General features: G+C 39.3%; 1 protein-coding gene and 1 long non-coding RNA gene across 2 annotated transcripts; one reads left to right on the top strand and one right to left on the bottom strand.

The window, feature by feature from the left end:
* Positions 1 to 1,141: 1,141 nt before the first annotated feature.
* On the top strand, positions 1,142 to 15,661 carry LOC118566316 (apoptosis regulator BAX-like). The gene is made up of 5 exons (XM_036148020.1): positions 1,142 to 1,198; positions 3,139 to 3,158; positions 14,053 to 14,211; positions 14,319 to 14,454; positions 15,482 to 15,661. Exons 1-5 carry the CDS (start codon positions 1,142 to 1,144, stop codon positions 15,578 to 15,580), a joined length of 471 nt encoding a protein of 156 aa, XP_036003913.1. The 3' UTR covers positions 15,581 to 15,661.
* A 5,432-nt stretch (positions 15,662 to 21,093) lies between these two features.
* LOC110369530 lies at positions 21,094 to 27,409 on the bottom strand. Its single transcript, XR_004932923.1, has 4 exons — positions 27,353 to 27,409; positions 25,852 to 25,881; positions 21,894 to 22,052; positions 21,094 to 21,676 (listed from the first exon to the last, which is right to left on the bottom strand). It is a non-coding gene; the product is annotated as an uncharacterized LOC110369530 (long non-coding RNA).

Below are 27,409 nucleotides of genomic sequence, written 5' to 3'. Positions count from 1 at the left end.
GGCGCTCAAGGGCAATGCTTGTGATCCTAAAACTGCAGAGTCACAGGAAGTTATGGATGTTTTATTAGCGAGTTATGCTAAACAAGTAAAGCACTAAAAAGACTATAAACATACAGCTGGAACAGGCCTGGTCAATTAAGGCTTTCCTCCCTGGCAGTGAGCTCCACTGAGACTGAGAGACTTTTAAATCTGAAGAAGATTAAGAGAACTTTTACCAGAAAATGACCAATATTTTTGTTCAGAAAGAGCGCCGCAGGGCCTTCATTTATAAGTAGAGGTAAGACAGCGATATTATTCATGATTTGTTTTTGTAATAAAATGTGCGTAATGTGGGTTATAGTTTTTAAATGTGTTACAAATGCAGAAATCCGTCATAACTCATAAACTGTTACCAATGAAATAAACTGTTACCAATGAAATTACAAATAATTTAGTTTTATTTTTTTTTCATCAAAGAATCAATGTTTTTCCGTATATCTTTGTGAATTGATTTGGCTCAATTAGTCTCCTTCAGCACTTTGTAATGAGTCTACTCTGTAGAGTATATATTTGTAAATCTGACTGATGACGTCAGTGCCTCACCAGCTATGAACCCTACCGCACGTCACTGAGCAACAGATAACCACTGCCTTGAGAGGATTGTTGAGCGATGCTCATTCAGGCTGAGGCTGGGGGCAGCACATCACTGCGAAGAGGCAACTCCTACACAAGTTATAAATGTTGCATTCATTGTGTAAAGTGTATTCTGAACCACAGATGCCAGAAGTGTCTGACATCAGTGATCAAATGTTTTATTCATCAGTATTCAAATGCCTTTATATTTGCCTTTTTATTTCTCACTATGATCCAGGATCTCATTTTTTGTTTGTTGTTTGATAAAAACAAACAACAACAAAAAACATACACAGTAACACTCGACTCAAGACTGAATAAAAAAAAAATCTCAAAACAAGGTTTTCTAAGGATTTACATTTATTTGAACAAAAATGGAGAAATCGTGTTAGAAGAATCAAAGCAGGTAGTTTCAGATCATGTTGTAGTGGTTGACAGAGCAAAGTAAGGAAATGCCCCCCCACACCCACTGATGTACTGGACATACTGACTGACATCAGTGTTCACGGACCATTACTTGGCAATAGTTATGGGTCCCATAGACATCAACGTAGAGGCGTCGTTGGGCGGGTTCTGCCTATGCTGCGTATGCGTCAGAGCCTCCGCCATGTTAAATGTGGCAAATCTGCCGTTACTCAGTCACTTAAACAGTATCAGAGGGACATTAATCTCAGAATATACTTTGTATTCGTAATATTTTTATTTTTGCAATATTACAAGTTTATTTTCGTATCCCTTTAGCTTCATTCTCCTGAATTTATTCTTGTAAAAAATAAAAATAATTAAAATAATCTAACCTGGCCCTATTACTCCAGGAGTGAAATAATTCTGCAAACTGTGAACATTCTGGAAATGTTCCCTCTTAATTCTCATAATACGACGTTTTTCTCATAACAGTACCACTTTTATGTCTTTTTTTCTCATATTAGTAATTTTACCTCTTTAATACTCACCAAAAAGTCCATTGCTAAAGTTTCACATGTGACACGGTCTTATGAAATAATGAAGACCACAATGTTTAGATTTAACGAATTGATCCTTATATTCATAACACATACACATATACTTACATACATACATACATATTTATATATATATATATATATATATATATATATATATAGAGAGAGAGAGAGAGATATCTATATCTCTCTCTCTCTATATATATATAAAATCACACAGCTATTTATTTGGCTTATTTCTAATACTTGAAAATCTATATATGCACATCTATGTCTAAATACAATAGTCTGTACTGTATGCAAGCTAAAAACCTTGAAAAAGAATGGTCTTGCACAGCTTTTTCCTAGTGTTGTAACTCTGCAGCTGTAGTGTATCCAGTTTTGCAACATGGTGCAGCCTTAGTTTATAGAAGGCAGATACAAGTAGTGAATCAGCCCGAATACATTTCCATGCAGCACAGGAATGAGGAATCTTCTCTGATCCACGTTCACTACAACAGAACATAACTTTTTTCTGCCATATACAATATGGCGGTGGCGTTGACGTGCGAACCTGCGCCCAACGATGCATCTACATATATAATGTCTGTGGGGTTCTGCCTATGCTGCGGATGCGTCACAGCGTCCGCCATGTTGAATGTGGCAAATCTGCAGTTAGACTCAGTCACTTAAACAGTATCAGAGGGACTTTAATTTCAGAATATACTTTATATTCGTAAAATTTTTATTTTTGTAATATTACAAGTTTATTTTCATATCCCTTTGACTTCATCCTGACTTTATTCTCGTAAAGAATAAAAATAATTGATAAGAATTTAACGTGGCCCTATTATTTCAGGACTAAGATAGTTCTGCAAAATGTGACTATTCTGAAAATGTACCCCCTTAATTGTCATATGACGTTTTTCCCCACAATATTACCACTTTTGTCTTTTATTTTATTCTCCTATGACATTTTTTTTCACATTAGTAATTTTATCTCTTTAATACTCCTCCAAAAAGTCTGTTGCTAATCCGTGTCTATACCGGATCTTAAACAATTCTAACAATGCTAACAATTGTTCTACTCTGCAGCTCACAAAAGATACAAGGAAGCATTAAATTCTGACAGTTATTAAAAAAAATGAAGGAAAAGGACATTTACACGTAGACATTTCTGATTTCACATTAAGTCTTTACATTTCAAATGCAATGCAGCCATGCTCATTTACTGCCCTTGATGCCCGTAGCGAAGAGAAGAATAATAAAAATGGGGGTCAATGCCAATCAGTAGGTTCTCATCGCAATATGCAGCTGCACATCTTTCTCTTCTCTCTCTACCTCCACTAGTGCCAGAAAACTGTATTAGCCATAACAAGTACATTGAACAGTGTCTGAAACGCTCAGTTTAAAAAAAATCTCTCCTGAAGACCTCTACGTGTTGGATCGAGCTGGTTTGTGTTTTTTTTTTTTTAATGAAGCAATGAAGGCATTTCATTCAGTTTGTCTGTTTTAAAGGACTGTCTGCTACTTCTCAGGTGTTTTTGACTATGAGCATTGGACGCCCAAGATAACATAAAAACAGTTCAACAAGTTTCTACTTTGGTAAAAGACAGCAGAACCTGCAGCAAACCTTTATAGTATGAGCGGATTCAACAACACGTAAATAGCGACGCTGTCGTGACCAGGGAACAGCTGGGTGCAAAGGAGCTGTGTGACCCAAACTATAAGAAGCTCGCTCAGTGTCTTCAGCAGATTGGAGACGAACTGCATGGAAACTGTGGATATTAAAACTGGCCTGCTCCTGGCTATAAACTGAAGGCCCGTCTTACCCCGGCTTAAAATTTGGCAGTAGAGGAAAAAGAATTAAAATATGCATATTTAATTCATTAGGAATTCCCAATGGAGACAGAGTTTACATTACAATTTCATTGTATTCAGTACAAGCTCTGACATCCTGGCTCATGTAAAAGATTTCTGTCTGACTTTTCCTACTCTGTACACACCTTTTAAAGGACCAACTCCCTCCCCTGCTTGGGAAGGGGTGATCTGGGAGCTATCTGTTATCTGCCTTGTCTGCCAGTGTGTTCTTAAAACAAAGAGGCTGTTCTACTCTGTAAGGGGTCGAGCCAAATGACCTAACAACCCTGCCTCCAAGGGGGGACACATACCTGAGGCCTGGGGAGTTTGTTTAATTATTCTCCATACAACTGCCTGATTAATATAACAACTGAGATTTTCCTCAACAATTCCCTCTGTTTTGATCCAACAGATCAAATCAATAACTGAGCTAGAACTAATTTAAGGTCTTGGAAACCCCAAAAAAAGTGTAAATGATAAGATGTAATTTCTTAATCCACTTTCCCCTCTGCAGACGACTAGTAAAACTATACAGAACAGAAACCTACAACCCAAATGAAATACTATACCTATTTTGAAACCAAATTAAGTTCTAATTTTCCCCTAAAAGTGAAATATCCCAATTTATAAACTGAAAAGCCACTGAGCTTATCTAAATCCTAAAACATACTAGAACCAATAAATAAAAAGCACCTTTATCCGTGAGGTTTTATCCCATTATATATTTGCAGCTACCAAGAAACTGTTAATCTCATAACTGAGGAGGAGGTCTTATTTTCCGCACTGAAAGATTTCCTATTAAATGTACGCTCTACCATTATAATGACTGAAAATGACTCTAGGAGTCTTAAACTAGATTAACAAAGATGTCTTTTTAGAAATTAATATCACCTATGAAAGTACTACAATCCAATCAAACCACAGAATAAAGACCAAATTATCATGCAATGCAAAACCAAGATCCTAACAGTACTAGTATTTAACATCTTAGGAATATTGAACTCATAAGACAAATTCGGTGATTACAAAATTCTTTTTTTTACACAATGTATTCATTTGTTATCATTGATGTCGTCTTGTGTCTCTTAGATGTCTTCTTCTTGCCCTTAAAAATAATGGGTTATATTAATTTGTCCGAACCGCGATCTCCACACAGCCGTATGTTAATCTATCACGAAAACAAAATAAGAATCCTGCTGCCTCTTCCGAGTGGCAATCGGCGCATCGAGCTGCCCCGTTGCCAGATGGCACGGGTGGGCGGTAGGTGAAAGCCCCTCTTAGTCAGGGAGTCTGACCCGAAAGCTGCTCTGGTGAAGTTTCCTTGAACCCTCTGTGGCTGGCACGCACGGCTCCGCAATCTGGTCAAGCACCCTAAATCATGGCTCCAACATATTTCTTTTGATGACCTTTAGAGCACACTCAGTCGATGTCGGGGGGGATGGTACTCCTCCCTCACAGTCCTTGGGATCTTCCGATATCCTGGTTTATTTCCCCTATACAATCTGAAACTACAAGACAATCTTTATACATCAAATTTCGTGTCATCTGTGAATCCTGGAGTTTAATGTCGTTCCCCCGAAAACTCCTTCCAGTCATAGAGAATGTATCCTGTAGCGGAAGTAACTGAACACTTCGATTTGACACCCCAGTAAGAAACAAACATCAAAGCTTTAACCCATGTTAATTTAGTCTGTGCACACATTTTAGCCAATACTTTTTTCTGATTCAAATTAATCCTTACCACCTTCCATTGTCCAACTTCATCCTGTCAGGAAACCTACGTCTAGAAATGTAATAGTTAAATGAGACATTTTATCATAGTTTCTCTGTCCTCTCCTTTCACAGGCCTCTGGTTGTCCTGTAAAAGAATCCACGCACACACACACACAAATACTTTAAACCTCTGATGGGGATCACTATGTCTGTGGAATCAAAAATTAGTTAATTTTTGGTTTGAAATCAAAATAATTTTTTTCCTGTAACAATGTCCGAATCTTCTTTGGATTAAAAATTACCACACATCGCACCATTTCACACAAAACCTTTCAGCACGGCGGATCTAACTGTATTTCACCACTCTATTAAATTCATTAACCTCTACTCAACCTCAGAGTTCCTACTCTGTGTGATTCAGAAAACAATCCTGTTTTAATCCTAGAGGAAACACCATCAGGTCCTTTTACAGCACCCATTCTACTTCAACGAACCTCTGAAGCTGCTCTGCTCCACCTTCACTCTTCTTGTAATCAATTCCTCTCTCAGTTCCTGTTCAATTAATATAAATACCATCCTCATGTCAAAAATCCTGCAATCCCCCTTTAACATCATTTGACATGCACTGTTTTTCCAACACATACTGGATCCATATACACATTCACTTATCTTTCTATCAACTTCTATCAACTTGTTACAAATCCTATTCCAGTTAGTCCTTAAAATTACTTTCTTACCTGAGGGCCTTCCACAGAACTAACTTTCAATTCTGGTCTTACCTTTTCCATCCTAGACACCAGCTGCTCGCACGGATAGAATCAAACTTATCTGCATTATGTTGCCCTCTGTTTTTCTATTTTATCCAACATTTACTGATATGCTACAATATCACTATTCTCTCTCCATCTTCCTTTTGAAACAAAACAAATTTTGTTACAAAAACATCAACAGAGAACAGTATAAAGTCGTCAAGGGGAGTCAATTGAACTGCGAATGCTTATCTTTGTTGAGGTAGGATAAACACTTCCTTGTATCCTGAATCCAAATCAAAATATTATTCAAGTTCATCATACCTGATATCTTCACGAGGTCCCTCAAAGGTTGCGTAAAATTAATAACAGCAGAGTGCTATGACAACTGCAGCCTGATAGGCTGTGTCACGCGCAGCAGTTCGACTTTGTGAGGATGCTCTATTTGTGACCAGGGTAAATACTAGATATTCCTGCAAAAATAACACAGCCCAGGAAAAAACACATTTTCTGGCAATTTACAATTTATTTGTATAGACCGTAAAACCAGACTGAATCAGGATGGTGTTTCTGGGCCAAGGACATGTAAAACATCTTTTATAACCTGATTAAAAATACCTGGTAATATAACAAATCCTGGTGGCCGTCTGGTATATCGTAGCTGGCAACTGTTATATGTAAAATAGAAAAATCTTAATGTTTGTCCAGTCTATACATTTGTACCCCTGGTAATGAAAACTCCAAAGTGCAACTATTCACTTATGGATTGAACTCAAAAATTATAGTATTTTGTTTAAAAACAGAGCACATCTGTGAATTCCAGAGAGAGGCCCCACGTCGTAAAACTGGAAGACACACTGATAGTAACCCCCCTGCACTAGATTTATGACTGCACTAGTTAACCCAGAGAGACAATTTACAGTAACCTTAAATGTAAGTGTAGCACGTTAAAGTATTCCCACCCCAGTGGATTTTCTGCTCATGATGGTGATGGTAAAGTACACCTTCTGCTGTTTAATTATGATCAATACGGTCCTGGCCATAATAGAATTAAAACTCATGTTTAAAAAGAACATATCACCATTGTTGTATAGTAATGAAGTAAAAATGCTTCACTACTGTACTTAAGTATATTTTGGGGTACTTTATACTTTTCTCGAGTATAAATTTTTTTGATAACTTTTACTTCACTATATTTCTGATCTTAATTGCATACTTTTACTCCAATACATTTTCAATGTTTTGGTTTAGTTACTCGTTGGTTTAGAGACTCACGCACGCAAGTGTTTTGACCCCACCTACTGATTGACTGCAACAAAGTTGGGACTTGCCTGGGCTTGTTTATCACCACCAACAGGATAAGAGGCTGGTTCAGTGGTAGGGCAGGTTAAATTAACCTTGTGGTATAGTTAAAGCATCTAATAGCAGAGAGTCCTAATTTTCTTAACTAAATGACAACCTGCAGGTGTATCTATTAGCAGGTTTACCACTTCCTGTAGGTTGACTAGACCTGGTTTATCACTTAACCATGTTCGTAGTATACACCCACTGGTCTAAATTTTGCCTGCACTTGGATGTGTGAAATTTTAAAGTGCATAGCACTGACCTTATAGCCTCGTGACACCATCCTGATCTCGCGACCTTTCAAGGTTTCACTCGCAGATCAGTCTGGCTACTCTCCGTTAAAGAAAATTTGGAGCCGTTCACCAAACGAACGTCCAATCAGCGTTGGCTTTGAGGCGGGTTGAGGTGTGACGCAACGAGAATCGCGACAGTTCAGTCTAAAGAACATGGCAGCTTCAGCCGACGAAACTAGCGTTAGCGTGGCTATCGAGCAAGTTTTATCGGAATTACAGAGTATTTCTTTGCTGAGCTAACGAGCCTTTACCTGCAGCAGCAAGAGTAGCTTGGCTTGTGGTTGTGTTTTCGTCGTCGCTCTGTTATGAGCGACGACGAAGCATGTTGACCAGTACGTCATATGCTTCGTTGATCTGATTGGTTTATTTGGCTTGTCTATCTCCAACATAGGCCAATCAGCTAACCAGTATTTTCGCCCCTTCCCAAAATTACTTCAACGGAAGGTTTCCAGATGGATATGCGAAGCAAATCTATCTGGCGGTGTCAGGTTACTGACCTTACTTGAACAAGGAAAACTGAAAGCTTACAAAAAGGTTGTATTTTCTGTCTAAACTTTGTCTAATTTTCTCCTGCACTTGGCTGTTTATATTATTTGAAGTAAATTTGACTTTTAAAGTTTACCAAAATCTAAAAAATGTCATTCAAACTGCATTTGCTTTGTTTTACTTTTTACTTATACTTTTTATTACATTACTTGAGTACATTTCTTTTTATAGTAATTTTCATACTTAAGTACAAGACATTTCAGATACTTTAAGACTTTAACTCAAGTAACATTTCAATCAGTGACTTGGACCTTTACCAAAGTCATATTTTATAGAGGTACCTATACTTTTACTTGACTCCGAGATTTCAGTACTTTATACAACACTGCATATCAGTTACATAACAGAAAAGTTACATTAGTATATTTTCAAAACAGCAACCTGTGCGCTGGTAGGTGCTCAATCGGTTGCCTGAAGGAAACATTTAACCATTTCCCTGATCCTTTTGCCTGGTGCTCAAAACATGGAGAGAAAGAAAAACATGAGGAAACATGCCATCCAGATCACATCCAACCCATTAAAGTTGTTCAGCAGCAGCCCTCGGTTGCCACATATATATTCCTAGACATAACTATCTGTGTTTTACCTTAAAGATTCTTGTTACCAGTCTGTGTGGTTCCTGTCATAGATCAGATTGACATGCGGCAGATCAGGCAAAAAGGAGATAGGAGCTTAGACTTCGCATTCAAAGCTTCCATGTGTGGAACTCTGAAAGAACACCAGATCCTTGGACTCTGTTCACAGTCGCAATAGATGTCAGCATCCCTTCTCCCACGTGTTGCAACGGCTGATGCTGTAATGTCTCTGAGAAGCACCGCAGTGACAAAGTCTCAGTCCACAACTCAGAATCTGATGAAATATGTGGCTCCAATGTGTGCTGAAAGTTCATGCAGTCATTTCCCTTGACAGCTTGGGATCTGCGCCGTTTATCCTGCCTTGGCCATCCTTCTCAGGGCGTGTAAACATTGTTCATGGGGAGCGTTATCCCCTTGCTGGGGTACTGACCTTTTGGAGGTGAGGTCATGTTAGGAATTGGTGACTCCATGCCAGGCTGACCTGCTGGTGGGGTGTAACAGCCCACAATCACACGGCCAATGTTCAGGACAACCACAGTTGTGGCAGATGTCGATGGGTGCTCTAACAGATTCACCATATCAGCTCTAAATGCTCAGTGTTTTGCTCCAAACTCGAATCGGCACTGACCACCACACTGCCATCTACCTCCATGTGCAGGACCGACAGACCTGTAATTAAATGAAAGATAAAAAACAGGAGGAGGCAGCCCCCCTCCTTGAATTAAATTAGACTGAGGTAGGACCGTCAGGGTTGGAGCACCATTAAAAGTAACTGCTGATACATTCATATATTCAATAGTTTTCTTTCTCTTACTCACTTTCCGTTTTGCTTCCAGTAGCTGTAATTTTAGTCATTTAACTTATAATTCCTCTACCTCTTGCTTTGTCTTCCTCTCCTCCCTTTGAGCCACATGCAAATAGTGTACCAAATGTTTTTCCCAGCGAGCGTATTCACAACCATTCATATCAGGATTTAAGTTAATCAGCCGAGATACTGAAGAAGGGTACACCTTTTAACACTACTTTTCTAAATAATTCACCCAAATTGGACCGATTTGTTTTAGGATCCACACCTGTGTGTTTGATCCATTCTTCTGCGGCCTGATTTATGTATTTCTTCGGTTGCTGTTGTGCAGTGTTGTATAAAGTACTAAAATCTCAGAGTCAAGTAAAAGTATACTGGAGAATATTCTCAGTCATCCAGGTCATGGTCATTTGTTTGTAAAACAATTTGTAAAAAACAAAGCAACTGGACTTGTTGCTTTGTTGTTGTTTTTTTACTTTTTTTGGAAGTAAAAGTATAGGCACCTCTATAGAATATGAGTCCAAGTCACTGACTGAAATGTTACTTGAGTTAAAGTCTTAAAGTATCTGAAATGTCTTGTACTTAAGTATGAAAATTACTATAAAAAGAGATGTACTCAGTTAATGTAATCAAAAGTATAAGTAAAAAGTAAAACAAAGCAAATGCAGTTTGAATGACATTTTTTAGATTTTGGTAAACTTTGAAAGTCAAATTCACTTGATATAATATAAACAGCCAAGTGCAGGAGAAATTTAGACCAAGTTTAGACAGAACATACAACCTTTTTGTAAGCCTTCAATTTTCCTTCTTCAAGTAAGGTCAGTACTATGCACTTGTGCTAAAGCATGGGTTAAAGCAAAAATAATCAGTTTGACTGAAAATAAATTTCAAGTCAGCGAGCCCATATATTTCCCGGGCCGTGGACGTCATGCCACATTAATTACTTCATTTGCTTATAGTGCAAAGTCAACTTTATTCAAATCTGGTACTTTTAAAATATCCATTGACAATTCCTGTACATCATCTACGTATCATCTGAACATTAACTCCACTGGCTCCCTGTCACATTAAATATAAACCAATCCTATGATCATACAAGGCCACCCACAATCTTGGACAATGAAGGACATGTAACCAACACTATATGATAATGTCGTACATTTTAATTTAACACAGATCGCACATCACAATAATCAGCTTTTGAAGTTTAATTAAACAGTCATATTTTAGCCCAGTGGCTGGAGACCTGTCCAGGGTGTACTCGGGTCCTCGCCCATTGACTGCCTCTCCGTGTAAAAATGAAAAATAACTTCATAAAAAGCTCTCTGAGAATCACCTTTGTCTGACCTCACCCAGTTAGAACCCGTTCTCCAGTCCATGTTGTAGCTGCATGTATTTTATTTATTGACGTAATTTCCTTAATAATCTGTATGCATCAAATCCTTGTCATTTTATTTAACGAGTGTCCTGGTTCAGCATCTCATCAGGTGAGATGCTGCGGTATGCCGACAGCCCCTCTGATTGCAGCTCTGCCTTCTTTGTTTCAGAAAAGCACGTGCTGAATATTTTATTTTACTTTACTTTTTCTGAATCAGACCCAGTAAAATGTGGTACATTGTTTCACATTCCAACCCTTAAAAAAAAAAAAGGGCGTCATGCTAAATTAGCTGATCTAGCGCATTACTTTTCCTCAAGTTTTAAATAAAACATAAAAGCGAATCATGAAGAGATCCCTGGTTGGTCACCGTGTTTACCAGCCATGTTACTGAAAGCCAAGGAATAAACACTGACAGGCGACGTGGCCACAGGTGGAAATAATTAATTAATTAACTTAAAGAGCAGAGAGACACGCTTACCAAGGAAGTTGTTGTTAGCTGTTCAATCCGCTGAACTTTCTGACTTGCTGGTTCATAAATCCAAAGAAGCCTTTGACCATCACTACTTTGATTCATACCATCTGTAGTCAGTTTGAGATGCTCTTATAAAAGTTAAAATGATGAACACTGATAAACCTCAGACTGGTAGAGCCCGCTTTGCAAAGACTCTCCTTTTGATTGGCTAATGCTCCGGCCCTGCCAGGTTTCATTGGTTGAGAGCAGTTTCTGTTTAAAATCTTTAAAAAAGTCTTTAAAATAAAAAGTCTAGACGGAACTTTTTGCACTCATTTTCCGTCCGTCCGTTGTCTTCCGCTTATCCGGGGTCGGGTCGCGGGGGTAGCAGCTTCAGTAGGGAGGCCCAGACGTCCCTCTCCCCAGCCACTTGGGCCAGCTCCTCAGGAGGAATCCCAAGGCGTTCCCAGGCCAGCAGAGAGACATAGTCCCTCCAGCGTGTCCTGGGTCTTCCTCTGGGCCTCCTCCCGGTGGGACGTGCCCGGAACACCTCTCCAGGGAGGCGTCCAGGAGGCATCCTGACCAGATGCCCGAGCCACCTCAACTGGCTCCTCTCGACGTGGAGGAGCAGCGGCTCTACTCTGAGTCCTCCCCGGATGACTGAGCTCCTCACCCTATCTCTAAGGGAGAGCCCAGACACACTACGGAGAAAACTCATTTCAGCCGCTTGTATCCGGGATCTCGTTCTTTCGGTCACGACCCAAAGCTCGTGACCATAGATGAGGGTAGGAACGTAGATCGACCGGTAAATCGAGAGCTTCGAACTTTTTGCACTCATTTTCCAAATGACGGAAATCCGTCCCAGTGACGGAGAACTTTAACCCCTGTGCTAGAGTAACTAGAACAAACATTCAAAATGATATGAGTAATAGTATGCAATTAGGTTCAGAAATATAGTAAAGTAATCATCAAAAAATTATATTCGAGAAAAGTATAAAGTACTCCAAAATATACTTAAGTACAGTAATGAAGTATTTTTACTTCGTTACCATACAATACTGCTGTTGTGCATCCCATTCAAACTTAGGAAGTTCTGCTGAAGTGGATAAGGGAAAATGATGTGTATGTGCATCACCAAAATCTTTCAAATCAGCAGCATTGTCCTTTTGCCAAACACGATTAGGCTCTATTTTACCTTTTAGTTCTGTTCACTTGTTATTCCCAGACCTACAATGAGCAGAAGCTGTTAGTAGGCTGTTTCCTGCTTTCTTTTGACCAGCCAGATTTAAGTCTGGTGTATATTATATATATATTATTGCTGAAAGTGCAAAAGCTCATTTAGGCATTTTAATATGCTATTTTGCAATAGATGACACTGATTAAAAGTTTTTTTTTATTGTAAGAGCAATAGATGCTCTTACAAAAGATATCTTCCCCTTTTTTTTCTTTTCTCAATTATTTCAATTACCTCAATACTCCTGGTTATAAACTGAAGGGCCGTCTTACCCCGGCTTAAGATTTGGCAGTAGAGGAAAAACAATTGATCAGAAGCAAAACATTTAAAATATGCATCTTTAATTCCATAGGAATTCCCAATGGAGACAGTTTATATTACCATTTTGTTGTATTCAGTACAAGCTCTGACATCCTGGCTCATGGTGATGTAAAAGATTTCTGTCTGACCTTTCCTACACTGTACACATCTTTTAAAGGACCAACTCCCTCCCCTGCTTAAGAAGGGGTGATCTGGGAACTATCTGTTATCTGCCTTGCCTGCCAATGTGTTCTTAAAACAAAGAGGCTGTTCTACTCTGTAAGGGGTCAAGCCAAATGACCTAACAACCCTGCCCCCAAGGGGGGACACATACCTAAGGCCTGGGGAGTTTGTTTAATTATTCTCCATACAACTGCCTGATTAATGTAACAACTAAGATATTTTCCTCAACAGAACCTTGAGCTACAAAGGTAGACTCACTTTCCACAGTCATACACAAAAAGTCCAAATGCTTATTCTTACTGTACACTTACAAACCTCCACTCTCAAATTAAGTCATCCATAAATTATTCCTCAGGATGATCAATGACTCTGCCCTCATCCCAACAAAAGACGTGTTCTTTAAAAGTAGCCTGTCAGATCTTTTCTGACGGTAGATTCAACTGGGGTCGAGTGGTTGCTCTATTTTAATTTGCATGTCGTCTTGTCATAAAAGTAAGTCAAGCTCCTATGTTATACTTTTTGTGCTTTGTGGAGTTATTACTTAATAGCATTAATAGCTAATAGCATTTATGCTGCTGGCTTTTGTGGTAGCAGAGTAATATTAATAACGCTTTTAGCACATTTTAACAAACCTGCTGTATTTATATTGCTAACTGCGATTAAATAATCCAGATGCAAAAGTTTTGAATCAATATTTTTGTATTAGAAAGCCAAACGAGAGACAATTCCCATGCAGTAAAATAAACTTCCAGACAACAAGTAACTGCCAGTAGACGCTTAAAATGGCATTTAATGTATTGTAATTTCACTTTGGGAACAGGTATTTAGTTTCATATTGGATTTCTTTTTTTCTTTTTTTTGTTAAGTTAGTCAGGGTAAATGAACAAACACTTCTTTCTATTTTTTCATTTGTGTTTTTAAGATTATAGGAGATAAAGAAAGAGATACTCTTTCAGTTTTGATGTTATTTTACATCTGGAAAACTGGCTTTTCTTTTTTTGTTTATTTTTTTATCTGCAAAATCTTCAGCATTGCAAATCAACCATTTTACTGTGTTCTGCCCTTTAGTTTCATCTACGAGCGGATTCAACGGCATGTAGATGGCGACGCTGTCGTGACCAGGGAACAGCTGGGCGCAAAGGAGCTGTGTGACCCAAACCATAAGAAGCTCGCTCAGTGTCTTCAGCAGATCGGAGATGAACTGGATGGAAACCTTGAGCTACAAAGGTAGACTCGCTCTCCACATTCGAACACAAAAAGTCCAAATGCTTATTCTTACTGTACACTTACAAACCTCCAGTCCCAAATAAACTCATCTATAATGTATTCCTCAGGATGATCAATGACTCTGCCCTCATCCCAACAAAAGACGTGTTCTTCAAAGTCGCCTGTCAGATCTTTTCTGACGGTAGATTCAACTGGGGTCGAGTGGTTGCTCTATTTTACTTTGCCTGTCGTCTTGTCATAAAAGTAAGTCAAGCTCCTCTGTTATACCTCTTCTTGTGCTTTGTGGAGTTATTACTTAATAATAAACCAAGTTTTCCTTATACTTCCTAACTGAAATCCTTAACTGAAATCCCTGAAATCATCAGAACAATTATCCACTGGACTATAGACTACCTCCGGAATAATTTGATCAACTGGATAAGGGAGCAAGGCGGCTGGGTAAGGACCCAGCTAAAAACAAAATACAGCTGGAGCGCATCATTTATTACATTTGTTCATCATCACAAACCACACTGTGCAAAAGTTTTAAGTAGGGCTGGGTGATATGGTTTAGTAAAAATCTCAGATTTTGTTATACCAAATCTGATTAATCAATTTTTTTTTCACAAAAAGATAATAGAAATTGTTTTAAAAACTTGCTTTCATGTCAAGCATTTCGTCTGACAGTTGACCTGAATTCAAAATGAAACCAAATACAAGCTGTGAAACTTGTTCGTAAAATAAGATGGCGGCCCTGCCGTTGTAAGCAATGAAAATCTAACAAATGTTTTGTTGCGAGTGGTGTTACAGAAAGAGTTAAGAACAGACTTTACTTGTGCAACTCCAAACCAACCTAAAAAAAAAATGTAAATGTGTAAAGTGTCATGGAAAAAAAATTTCCCTTTTGACAACATATTTTCCTAACCATATATTCAGTATAGCATGCTGTTCTCTCCATGGAAGCCCAATGAATGCATTGGTTTAAGAAAAAAAAAAATTATAAAAAATTATAAATTTGAGTTATTCCTTTTATCGCCCAGTCCTAGTTTTTTTCTCTCAATTCTTTATGTTCTGCGCCCAAGAAACCAGACTTTGTTGTAGTCTAAACAATTTAAGTAGTTCTCCAAACTCTGAAGATTTAAGAAATCTACTATATTAAAGAGCTATTTATCATGTCTGACTCTAATTAAGCTATTTACGTTGCAAACCGAGGTGGTTAAAAGATTTTCCTCACCTTTATGTCAGACAACCGTTAGTTATGCCTCTCCATAATTTTTCTCTTCTCTTTTAGGAGGGTATTCGTTCCTACTTCGGGTCGTCCACATTGCAGACCTTAGGGGTTTTCCTGGCTGGTGTTCTTACCACCGTTATAGTCATACGCAAGATGTGAGGGCCGTTGGAGAAGCAGGGAGGAGAAAGATGGGAGGAACTACGACTGAGGTAACAGGAACAAAAGGAAGATGATCAGAGGGTCGACAAGAGCAAGTCAAAAAGTTAAGCTTGGAGAACTTGTGTAAGGAGAACTTTAGGTTACTTTTGTAACCCCGGTTCTCTGAGTAGCATGAGTGAGTGTCTCACATTGGGAACGAAAAATTTCTTAACTCCCGTATTGCTCAGCAGATCCCACATTACGTGCCTGCTGTCTCAATGCGGTACCGCGCGCGAGCTATTTTTAGAAACACAACGTCACGATGACGTCACATCACGTGGTACGCAGTAGGGCATGCTTGCATAGTCCGCCGCTGTAAAAGAGACGTGCGTTACCCTTGGTTTTACTCGGTAAACAAATGCTTTTTCCAAATCTAAGACCATGGTTTTTAAACATTGTTGCTATGGAACGTGCAACAGCGACTCGAGTTACGCTGATCGGCCGCATATGAAGGATGTTTTCTTCAAGACTGCCAAGGAGAAATGTGTACGCTTGGACCGGGGCGGTCGGCCTACACAACAGTTCAACCCGGAAAAAGTTACCAAATTCAAGTACATATGTAGCAAGCATTTTGTCGGAGGAAAGGGCACAACCGAAGAACGTCCTGACCCAATTCCAGCGACATCAAGTCAAGGTAAGAGTATTTTGGTGGCCGACATGTTAATAAAGTAGCGCCTGCTACCATGACAGCATATAGGCTATCATGGTAGCAGGTAGTGCCTGCTGTCTCAATTATAGCTTTTTTTTTTTTTTTACTTAGTGCTTGGTGTCACACTTAGAACTGAATGAGCATGTGATGGAGCTGTGACATCAAGTTTGTAAAACCGAGTAAACGTGTGAGATGATGCCCAGCTTGTGGCAGCACAAATCTCCTGCAGGGGTACTCCTTTGAGTAGAGCCCATGAAGAGCTTAAGCCCCTAGTAGAGTGGGCACGCAGGCCCTCTGGAGGCTGACGTCCTTTTGAGCTATATGCCAAACAAATTGCATCAGTTATCCAATGCGCAAGCCGCTGTTTTGAAACTGCCTTTCCAAAATGATTTTTAGCCCACAATATGTCTCGTTCTGTTTGCATGATCTACAAACCCACCCCCATCACCCTGTAGTTTCATCTGGAGGAGGCTGGAACGGAATCCGTGATTGCCCTCAGGATCCGGGAAGAGATGGGTCCAGTGGAACTCCATAGCTCACGTCAGGAAGAAGTCTCTGAGTAGAGACTCTGTCAAGACGGGTAGTAGCAGGAAATGTAGAGCTACAAAGGTGAAGCTCCCTTCCTGTCGGGCTGTAGCTCCAACTCAAACACAAATATTACAATTTTTAAAAGAATTATATTTGCCATAACCAAATATTGATGTTTTTCCACTAGGATATTGAATGACCCATCGTTCGTTCCATCTAAAGAGGCATTCATGAAAGTCGTCCTCGCAATCGCAAAGCCAAGCTTTTGTCCTGATAGTGTTTATTAACTTTGCACCAGGCGTGATCAGCTGACATAAACATTGAACATAACTATCAGAAAATAAGATGGCGACAACTGATGCAGCTGCCATACTGTAAATGCCAGCAGGACGTCCTGCAATGCCTCGCTGTAAAGCTTGACCTCGGTGTCTTCCTCTTTCTTTTTGCACCTCCGCTGGGCGTGGCTGACTCGCCCGGCTTCACTGCATCTCCTTGTTCACTCATTGCGTGCCAGTGCAATTTCATACTTTGTCATGTGGTCTTGTTGAGGTGAACACACCCAAAAGCACTTTGTCTACTAACAAATCGAGGAAAAAACAAGTGTTAAAAACGCAAAAGAAATATATTAGGCCAACGGGGCGTGATAATTTAATCAAAAAATTTTTTGTATGCAGCCAGAGTGAGCTACTGGTGTAGAAGTTCGTACAGTGATAGTACAAGACCAACCCCCTTTAAAAGTATTTATTCTTTTTCCACTTTTAAGGTTTACTTGCAAATTTAAAAATGTTATATAATATTAAAAATGTTCCCAATAAACTAATTTTGGCAATATATTATTTATTTATTTATTTATTTATTCGAACATGCATTATCAGTCAGAGCAAAAGTGTATTAAATTAAATGAAAGTTCTGTTTGACTTTTTTCTACACATCTCGCTAGGCACATGAAAAAAAAATGTGTCACTTGATCAGTAACATAATAAAATGGACAATTGACTATCTCGCTAGGCCGGCGGTTTTCAAAGTGTGAGCACTTTAGGGGAGGTGCGGTGCGAGGGGAAAAAATAAACCGGAAAAGAAGGGGATGGAGAGGAGACAATGGCAAACCAGTGGGTGAGAAACCCATTTTCCTTCCCCGTGACACTCAAAGATGGACTTTCAGCAGGAGAGGAAGAGGCTCTGGCTGAGCTGAGCTGTGACATGGACTTGAAACAGAGGATGAGTGACGTGTCACTTGCGCACTTTTGGCTGTCAGTAGGGACTGAATTTCCACAGCTCTCCACGAAGGCAGTGAACGTGCCTTCGTGGAACCCTAACCCCTGCACTTCAACCTATCTCTGCGAATGTGGGTTTCCCGCACTCGCAATGATAAAAAGCAAATACCGGTCAAGGCTGCTGGTTGAAGATGATCTGCGGTTATACCTCTCCACAGTGCAACCCCGCATTAACCGGATTTCCGCTCCTTTGCGCTCCAGGCATTGTGCTCCTTGGAGGGAGGGCTCACCCTTTCATATTTTGAAAACCCCTGCGCTAGGCACTTGTATGGGCGAAAATTGTCCCGGGGATCCCTGGAAATCTTATTGCAGTGACTTATGTTGTGATGAGAAAAATAAAACTTTTAAACTCTTCCTGTAGCTACTTGTGGATTTTGTTTTGACTATGAATGTTGATTGTGATCCGGTGTAGAAAGGTGTTTTAACAAAATAACAAAGTCATTTAAGATGTTTTCCTTTTTAGATATGTTGCATACAAAACGTTTTATTGTTAATATATTTTTATTGTATTCATACACATGTTCTAAGGAAATTATTTATTTAAAAAAAGAGGAATGTCTCTCCAGCATCCTTAAAAATATTATTGAAATATGAAGGGACACATTTTGGCCTGAACACTGTTAAGACTATTGCCTCTGTGTAAGGGGCTGAGGGTATATTTAATCAAAGTCTCGGTAACAGATTTTTAAGCCTTTTAAGGGATCATTATTAAGATACGTAACATTTATTTTAATGAAAATTCTGATACCTTAAATTTTGACCACGACAATCAGCCACCTCTGGTTCCCTCTAGCTGTACAAAATAATTATTGATTAGCTCTAAATAAGGAGATGTAAAGTTTTTTTATAAATGTTGTGTGCCTGGGGTGAAAAGGGCTTTTGCAGATCAGGCAGCCATCACTAAATCTCTAAATCTCATTTCTACTCTCAGGCCTTTAAACAATGAACAGTTTTATTTATTCTAACTTTATTTCTGTCTGATAGACATGTAGACTGTAGCGTTTAGTCATTTTAGAGCCTTTTGCTGGTGTGAAAGTCAGAATGCAATTGAATTTGCTAAAACTAAGGACATTTGTCAACAACTTGAATAGTAGATAGTAGAGCTGTCAGTTTAAACGCGTTATTAACGAGGTAACTTTGTTAGACCATAACGCCGACAATTTTTTTTGTCGCCGTTAATCGCCCGTAAAAACACACACACCGTTCTCTAATGTTTTCCCCCCGCCGCGCTCTCCCGACTGTGTTTCTTTTACCCTCGGCGCTCTCCGTAGTTTCAAGAGTGCTAGAGAACTGTAGCAGAACAGACCAGCGCTCACTGTTGCCAAATACCGTTGATTTCATGCGACTTTGGGCTTCTTTTTTCTAAAAGAGCTTCTAAATTTCATGAGTCACGGGTTGCGTTTTTTTTGGGCAGGTTTCTGATACTGAAATCGCTTATTTGGGCTCTAAAATAAGTAACGAAACAGGGGTTATTATGAGACCTGCCTGCACTAGACACCTTGAGGGTATCCAGCTAAAATATCCCTCCGCCATAGGAGCCGACGGTAGTAAAGGCAGACAGACTATGCACGTATTTTCTGCAGTTTACGGTGCAATAACCGGTGACAACTGCTAAAAGTAAATTACTTTGTGCAGATCACCATTTTGAGCAGAGATTGGTTCTGAAGATAAGTTTTTGCACGTTGATAACATTGCAGAAACCCCAACCCATAAACCACACTTTAATGTTTATTAATTAGTTTTCTCTGTATTTGACAAACTAAGGCTGAATTACGTTGCCAAACGAAGGACCTGGAGTTACTAAACAGTTGCTAAACAGTGTCTTTCAAGGGTATTAAGCTCCTGCCCAGTTGCAAGCAAAGTGTAAGACTGGAATGAGCTGGAAATTTAAAACCTTTTTCCAGGCTTAAACTCTATGAATATGGATATAAACAGCAAGCAAAAATATTCAAAGAAATGATTGTTGTTGGTGTGAAAGCTCAGAATTAGATGTGTGTGAGAGAGTGAAAAAAATTAACTTATGACTTTTTGAAATGTACAATTTTTATTAATTTGTATGTTTATGCGTAATAGCATGTCTATCTTTATTTAATAGGCAAAAAAATATATCGGCATGAAAACAGGTATTTATTTACACATTTGTTTACACATGGTGTAAACATCAGGGTATCATGATTAGTCATTTAGCCATTATAGTCCAGAGTTTAACATTTGGCACTAGGATGTTTTCATTCCAATTCTGAAAGTGCTTGAAAAATAACAAAATACAAATATTTTTTGTACACGCATGGATTTTATTAGTGTCATTTATTGCAAAATTGCATATTAAAATGCCAAAACAGGCTATTACACTTTCAGAAATAAAAGGATAAATATGCGATTAATTTGCGATTAATCTCGAGTTAACTATCAACATTATGCGATTAATCGCGATTAAAATTTGTAATCGTTTGACAGCCCTAGTAGATAGATGAGTCTCAACCAAAGGCCAATTCCTGGTTTTTGTCTTTGCAGAAAGAGAGTGGGAAATGCGGCATGCTTTTTCTTCATTCATAACAGCAATTGAGATCTGAGTCTTTTAAAGATGACAATGCCATCTTTGTCCTCATCCTAAATTCTTCTTAAAGAATCGAAATGACCCGGGTCGAAATGACCCAAACACCACCTGAGGTGTTTAATATAGTAAGTACGTTAGCTACTTACCCTCATAGTTGTCGATATAGCTGCCTATGTACATTTTAAATCCCTTTTCCCACTTGCTGTTGGGAGCAGCACATGATTTTTTTATGAGTCGATCTACATCATTTACCGTCAGACGAGGTAAGTCCTGAAGACAACCACTATAAAAGAGAGCCATATCTGTCTGTGTATAAACAGGAAGTCGAACCGGAAGTTGGTAGCCTAGTACGGAGCCTAATAAGGATTTACAGATGCAGGAAACAACGACAGACACTGAGGTTCATCACACTGCTAAGCAGAATCATCACTGGAAATCGTGTCACGGTAGGGAAGCTAGTATTTTTATGAATGTCTGAAATGTCAGCTGGCTGTAAGGAGATGACGCGGTCTGCTCATGCGCCCTTTGTTATTAGAGAACCGGGCTACTGAAAAACCGGGCAGAACTCACACATGGAACTGGTCGGCATTTAACGCAGTCCGGTTGTGTCTGGCTCGGTTCAGTGATCAGTTCCACTAAAGATAAATGCATGGATTAGCTGCTGTGTAGTGGTTTGACTCATACTCCGGAACAGCAGGTGGCAATAACGCATCAATGACCTGGTCGTCTATGGAATAAGGGAGCTGTCAAAAATATGTTTGTATGATTAAAAACATTAATATTCATATTTTTATATGAATACATTTATTTGACAAAATTCAAATGCAAAATTCTGCTGTTACATGTGTGTAAGAAAAATTGTGGGTTAGTATCGTTGTTAGGTGAATGTAAAACTGAAAGCTGTGAGTCCAAATTCTTGTGAATATAACTAATTTTTATAATTATCATTATAAATGTACTTACTGGGCAGCTGATGAAGAATTCGCCGAAATTATCTCCAAGGGCAGGCATTGAAGAATGGCAGTGCGTGTTGTGGTGATGTCATTAGTCTAATGGGAAAAAAATTACAAAAAAAAAAAAAACAATAAGCAGAAGACCATATGAAAGCACACTTATTTGGGGGGAAAAATGTCTGTGGATGTATGTCTGCTCCACCGTTAAATTACAAAAGAATTACTTGCACTGTAGTAGCAGCTCTAAGTTTGTTGAAGCTCTCAAGCACACTACCATAAGGTGTAATTATGAAGAACTTGAAAAAAAACTTACTTGTAAATTCATTGGCTGGACGAGGTGATCAAGTGAGTCACCAACAACTCCTTTTTTGGATTTGAAGAGGTCAATGAGACGAGTGGTATGGTGGTCCAGAGCTTCATAGAAGTCCTTCTTGAGGTTCTTACTGGCGACTCTGTAGAACTTGGCAAACACCTTAAAGAAACAAAAGAAACACATCCAAGGGACCCCAAGTATTGACCAGATTTATTTGCTGATAAATCATTCAAACAATCTAACAAAACAGAGAAACAAATGATTACTTGCGTCATGATTCAGTATAGTGCAGTGTCAATGCGTCATCCCTGACTTTCTGTTTACAGTGCAGGATCAGTTGTATTTTTTACATTTATGGTTTTACCCAATAATAAAATAACAAAATAATAAAAAAAAAAAATATACAAAAAAAAACAATAATTAAAAAATTAGGCTGTTTCACATTAAGCTCCCACCATATTGAGAAAAGATCAGGGGTCTGCAACCACTGGTTCCATCATTACTTTAACTGGAGGCTGTTCTCCCACGATTTCTTTACGTCGCAAAGAAAATGTCTGGTCTATCATTTTCTTCACATCGGCTGAGTCTGGAATCGTTTTCTATGCTTCACTTTCAAGCTGTCGTCTAACAGACTCAAGAGTATCTGGATTTTCACCATCAGGAAAATTTGGCAAGAAATTCGTCTTACTTCTTTTTGGCCTTTTTATGTTACTACCTGATGGCGCTCCTTCAGGAAAATCCCTAGTCCTCTTGTTGCCATTCACCTGGACATTGGCCATTCTAAATCTCATCAACTGAGATTTTTCTTCACTTGTACAGGGTATCCCATTATCAGATGTGCTTGGTGAGGACAGTATGCCAGAGACTGAAGAGAGAGATTCAAGACATAATTTTCAGTGTGGCTCGATCTGGCAGTTCTAAGACATCTGTCAGATTGCAGAGTGCATTGTTAAAAAGTGGGTCTTCAAACTGTAGTTTGAAATCATATGGTAGAGCCAGTTTAACTTTTAAGTGTTCCTAAAGGGACTCAAGGTTGCCTGGTTTCTGATCAAGGTTGATTTTTCTAATGTCACAATCAGTGACAAAGACTCTGATTGGCCACTTCTGTTCCATAGTCCAACAAAGAAGATAACCATAAAGTGAGTGAGGCTAGCATAATATATGATTCAAAGAAACAAACAAAGCACCTCTGACTCTGTATGGCGACAATGGGAAAACATCATTAAAGTCAGTCAACTGAGAGACAACCAAGCCTGTGCTTTGTGTCAATTCATAAGCACAAAGATGTTCATGATGCCATACAATCATTGGTTTGCACAAGAAAACGATTACTGATTAATAGTATTTGCTTAATCTGTATGAATTAAGAAACCACCATATCCTGAAGCATAGTTGATCCCATCAATATTTATAGACACAATTGACAGGACTGTATTTTGGACACCACATCTTTGGTGCAAATGTTTTTTAAATGTTCCCTGGGAGGGAAGAACTCATTATGCTCTTTGTTTGTTTGGAGTGTGGTTTGAAAAATAAAGCACAGTCCAAATGGTACGCCATCATCTTTTGATGTCGCCTTGCCAAAGTTAGGGGAATATTTTTGATGTTCTGAGTTTCATGAATGACTTTTTTGAAGAACTTGTGCTTACCTTCGAATCTCATTGTCCACATGTCTATGAGAGGTCTAAACACTTTTGTCAAGTGGGTGCTCGATAATGCTCGATATAGCGATGCTTTGGACTGAGTCTGCAAGCTTGAAAAGCATTCAGTAGAAACTCCCTGTGCTCTGATATTTTAGACTCAAAATAAAACAAAGATTCATCTGTGAATCTCAGAGATACAACAAATTCAAGCACATCTTTTAAAACCATGATCACCTCCCATTTCTCATCTCCCTTAGGAACAAGATGCCCAATCATTAGGGGAAGCAATCTGATTAGACACCAGTTTTCATGACCATTCCCTCCTATTGTCTTTATTGAGGCAAATGTCTGTGGAACCGGTTGAGGTTTGTCTGTTTTGTCAGAAAAGGAATATGGGAATTCTTTGATGGCCTGATTTAGTGTCTCAATAGAGATGTATTTCTTTTTTATCAGATCTTGAATGCACAGATGCAATCCAAATGGAACCACTCCCAAAAAGTCATGAAGAATATCTGGAGGAAATCCATCTACAGCATGAAAATACTTCAAGTTTTCTCCAAGCACACATCCATCTTTGACTCCACAATGTGCTACTTTAGATGCGTCCTGCTTGACTTCCTGAACCTGTCTGTCATGGGCATCCTTGGTTCTCAGCATGTAACAACCTGAGCTGACATTTTTTGTCTAGATTTCTTCTCGTGTGGCAATACAAAACCTGCACATTCTCTCCACAACAAAGCTCTCTTGAAATCCCGCCAACGCATGGGCAGCCAAGTTATCTGCTGAAACATACAGCACAGTCCCCTTAATGCTTGCTCCCAACTTTTCAAGATAAACTCCATTCTCCTCAAACGTTGCTAGGTCTTCAATAAGTGGGCGTAGGACTTCACGCTATTCCTTCTCTCTAACAGTGTTTACCTTGCATAAAATGACCATCTGTATGGTATGAAGGGATGCGCAGTATTTTGGGTGTAGATTGGCAACAACCCAATATACTGCACACAGCTTATGCTTCTTCTTAGATGTTCCGAGTGGGTTCGCAACTTCAAAGTCATCAATATACAACCCGAGGGTAATTCTGAATTCGTCTTCTGATAATAGGGCATTATTACTAAAGTGAGAACCATCCTTACAGTTACTGTATCCAATTCCTTTAGAGCCGTAGATGGTAAGAGCCTTATCTAAAACATGTTTGCTCAACAGTGTCTGAAGAATTTTATTCTGTGGAATGTAAACTATATTTTGACCATGTTTCTCAGTGACAAACTCAACCAGTTCCACGCCAGGAAATTCTTTCGCTATGTAACTTGCACTCTTATTGGAGGTTGAAAGCGAGCCTCCAATAGTTGTGTGTCCAATACATTTGTGTCAGTTACTGCACAGACTACCTCCTTAACAACAGCATATCAATGTCAGGATAATGACGTCTGAGTACCTCCTCAACCACAGACAACATCAGATGTTCTGAAAGTTGAAATACCTGTCCTATTTCCTGGATGATTTCTCGGAGAGCACTTAGATATGTTCGGTATTGTCTGCATTTTCAGGAAAAGTGAGGCCAAGTTATGCTCAAGCTGAGAGTCTAGGTCATTGACATCAACACCAACATCTGTCCAATCCTCTTCTTTTAAACCAGTGACATCTACAGCTGGGACAGGGGTGATCGCCTCGGTGCCATAGAGCTGCACAACTATTCCTGGTTTAAACTGAAGACTGGATGTGCAATACTTCTGGTCAGGATTCCTATTTTTGTGTGTGTTAAGAGTAGACGTTTGTCTCAAAGTCACAGTCCAGATAGGGGCACTGCACTTTTTGCATCAACTTCAGATGCTTCCGTAAATGAGTTGAAAATTAAATTTCGCGTGGAGGTGCCTGTGGCGGAGCAGTTAGCGCGAACCATGTTAGGAGGCCTTTAGTCCTCGACATGGTCTGCCCGGGATCGACTCCGACCCGTGGCGCTTTGCCGCCTGTCTTCCCGCATCTTGCACCCTCTTCCTGTCAGCTCACTGTCAATAAAACACGTGCCATTAAAACCGCAAACACATTAAAAAAAAATAAAAATTAAAAATTAAATTTCACTGTAAATTTCGTTAAACTCACACACTTGACAAAGGTTTGCACATAATCTTTTTCCTTGGTCAACTTTGAGTAAAATCTGGATAAAATAACCTTTAGGGCATTCAAGGATTTGAATGTGCAAATGCACTGCTGATAAAGACATGGTATAGGGGAGGTTCTTGTGAAGCCATTATGCATTAATCTAAAATGCTTTAATAGCTGGCCTCTTTTTAGAATGACAAAAGTACAGAACTTACAAGTCCACTGCATCCCTCTTCTAGTACACACTGGAAAAAATACAGGAAAACAATAATTTAGACCAGGGGTTTTCAATAAGTGAGGCGCGCCTCCCCTGGGGGGCGCCAAAGAGTCGCAGAGGGGACGCAAAGAAATATAACGTTTTTTGTAAACATCTGCAGTAGGCTAATTGTTTGTGCTTGTCTGAGTGAATAAGTAGGCCTAACGAAATGCATTGTTTTCTTATACCACAACAGAAGTCAGCAGAAAGGGAGGAGTCTGCCAAAAAACTTAGGATATACAATCATGATTATTAGGTTTTTCATGGACCAGTTCTGAGAGCGCACCTCTGCCACAATGTGTAGTGTGCAAAGAGTTGTTAGCAAATGACAGTATGCGGCCATGCAAACTGCGCCGTCATATGGAAACAAAGCACACCAATTTAGTCAACAAGCCACTGGAATGTTTTGAGAGGAAACAGGATGAATTGCAGTCACAAAAATCAATAATGCGCTCGTTTGGCACCAGTAATGTCAAGGCAACTGAGGCATCTTATCGAGCTGCTCTTCATATAGCGAAGGCATGTGGTATGCCATAATATGCCATGATGAATAATTGATCTCAGATTGAATTCTGAACAGTGGAAGATTTCACAAAGGAAGCCCACTCCTGCAGCAAAGGGTCGAGGGAGTGTCTCAGCGCAGCAGCGCGAGTTCAGCAGGCTTTAGGCGGAGGAGGCGGTAAAGAAGACGATGAGGGTTCGAGGACGTAGTCTGGTCCCAACAGGTAAGCAGAAGTGAGTCAAGAGACGAGGGAAGTCGAAAGACAAACCGGCAAGGATGAGCTGACTGAGGAGAGCATAAGTAGCTGTTGGACAGGTGGACTCAGTTTTCATTAATCAGAAGCGACAGGTGCCAGAGATCTGGAGTGGAGACTGGAGTATATGGGAGGAGGAAGGTCCCGAAAAAATGTCCAAAATCAGGCGGGCCAAAAACTGGGCCATGACATGGGCTATCAGTTGTTTTTGAAACACAGCATTTAAGGAACACAAAAGAAAGATGCATTTACTGCAGGGACGTGTGTGGGGTGGGTTTGTGGTTGGCGGGGGGGGGGGGGGGGGGGGGGGGGGGGGGGTTGGCTGTCTTTACATATCCCAAGGGGAGGCTTGCATTGGATGACTTTGAAAACCCCTGATTTAGACTAAAAGCCACAGTGACCACCTATCATAATGTCTAATGCTGTGTTAGTTGCTATAAGTATTTGTAATTACAAACCCGCTCTTAGAGATGTTGCTTATTATTTATCATTGTTATCATTTGTCATGATATTTTAGATATAATTCCATTGATATGAAAAGGTATTAAATGTATTATAGTAAACAGTTGTCTATATTTGATAAGAGACTATCAAATACACATGTCACATTTATCATCATTTTCTTACATTTTTTATGTAATAATTTTGCAATGGTGCATAAGAAAATAATAAACATGAAGTAATATTTACTAAAAGTGACAATACCGTCTAGAAAGGATTGTGGTCCAGTCTACAATTGGTCCCATGTAGCCCCTAAAGGGG

This window comes from Fundulus heteroclitus, chromosome 16 (genome assembly GCF_011125445.2).
Source record: "Fundulus heteroclitus isolate FHET01 chromosome 16, MU-UCD_Fhet_4.1, whole genome shotgun sequence".
Taxonomy (NCBI): Eukaryota; Metazoa; Chordata; class Actinopteri; order Cyprinodontiformes; family Fundulidae; genus Fundulus; species Fundulus heteroclitus.
The sequence above is the reverse complement of the archived record's forward strand: the minus strand, read 5'-3'. Positions and strand labels throughout refer to the sequence as shown.

What these genes read in the sequence shown, in the direction of transcription:
- LOC118566316 (XM_036148020.1), top strand. Translation starts at nt 1,142, where the DNA reads ATGGGTCCCATAGACATCAACGTAGAGGCGTCGTTGGGCGGGTTCTGC. An exon ending in GCGGGTTCTGCCTATGCTGC is followed by an intron (nt 1,199 to 3,138) that starts GTATGCGTCAGA and finishes ACATAAAAACAG; the next exon opens with TTCAACAAGTTTCTACTTTG. An exon ending in TTCAACAAGTTTCTACTTTG is followed by an intron (nt 3,159 to 14,052) that starts GTAAAAGACAGC and finishes TCTGCCCTTTAG; the next exon opens with TTTCATCTACGAGCGGATTC.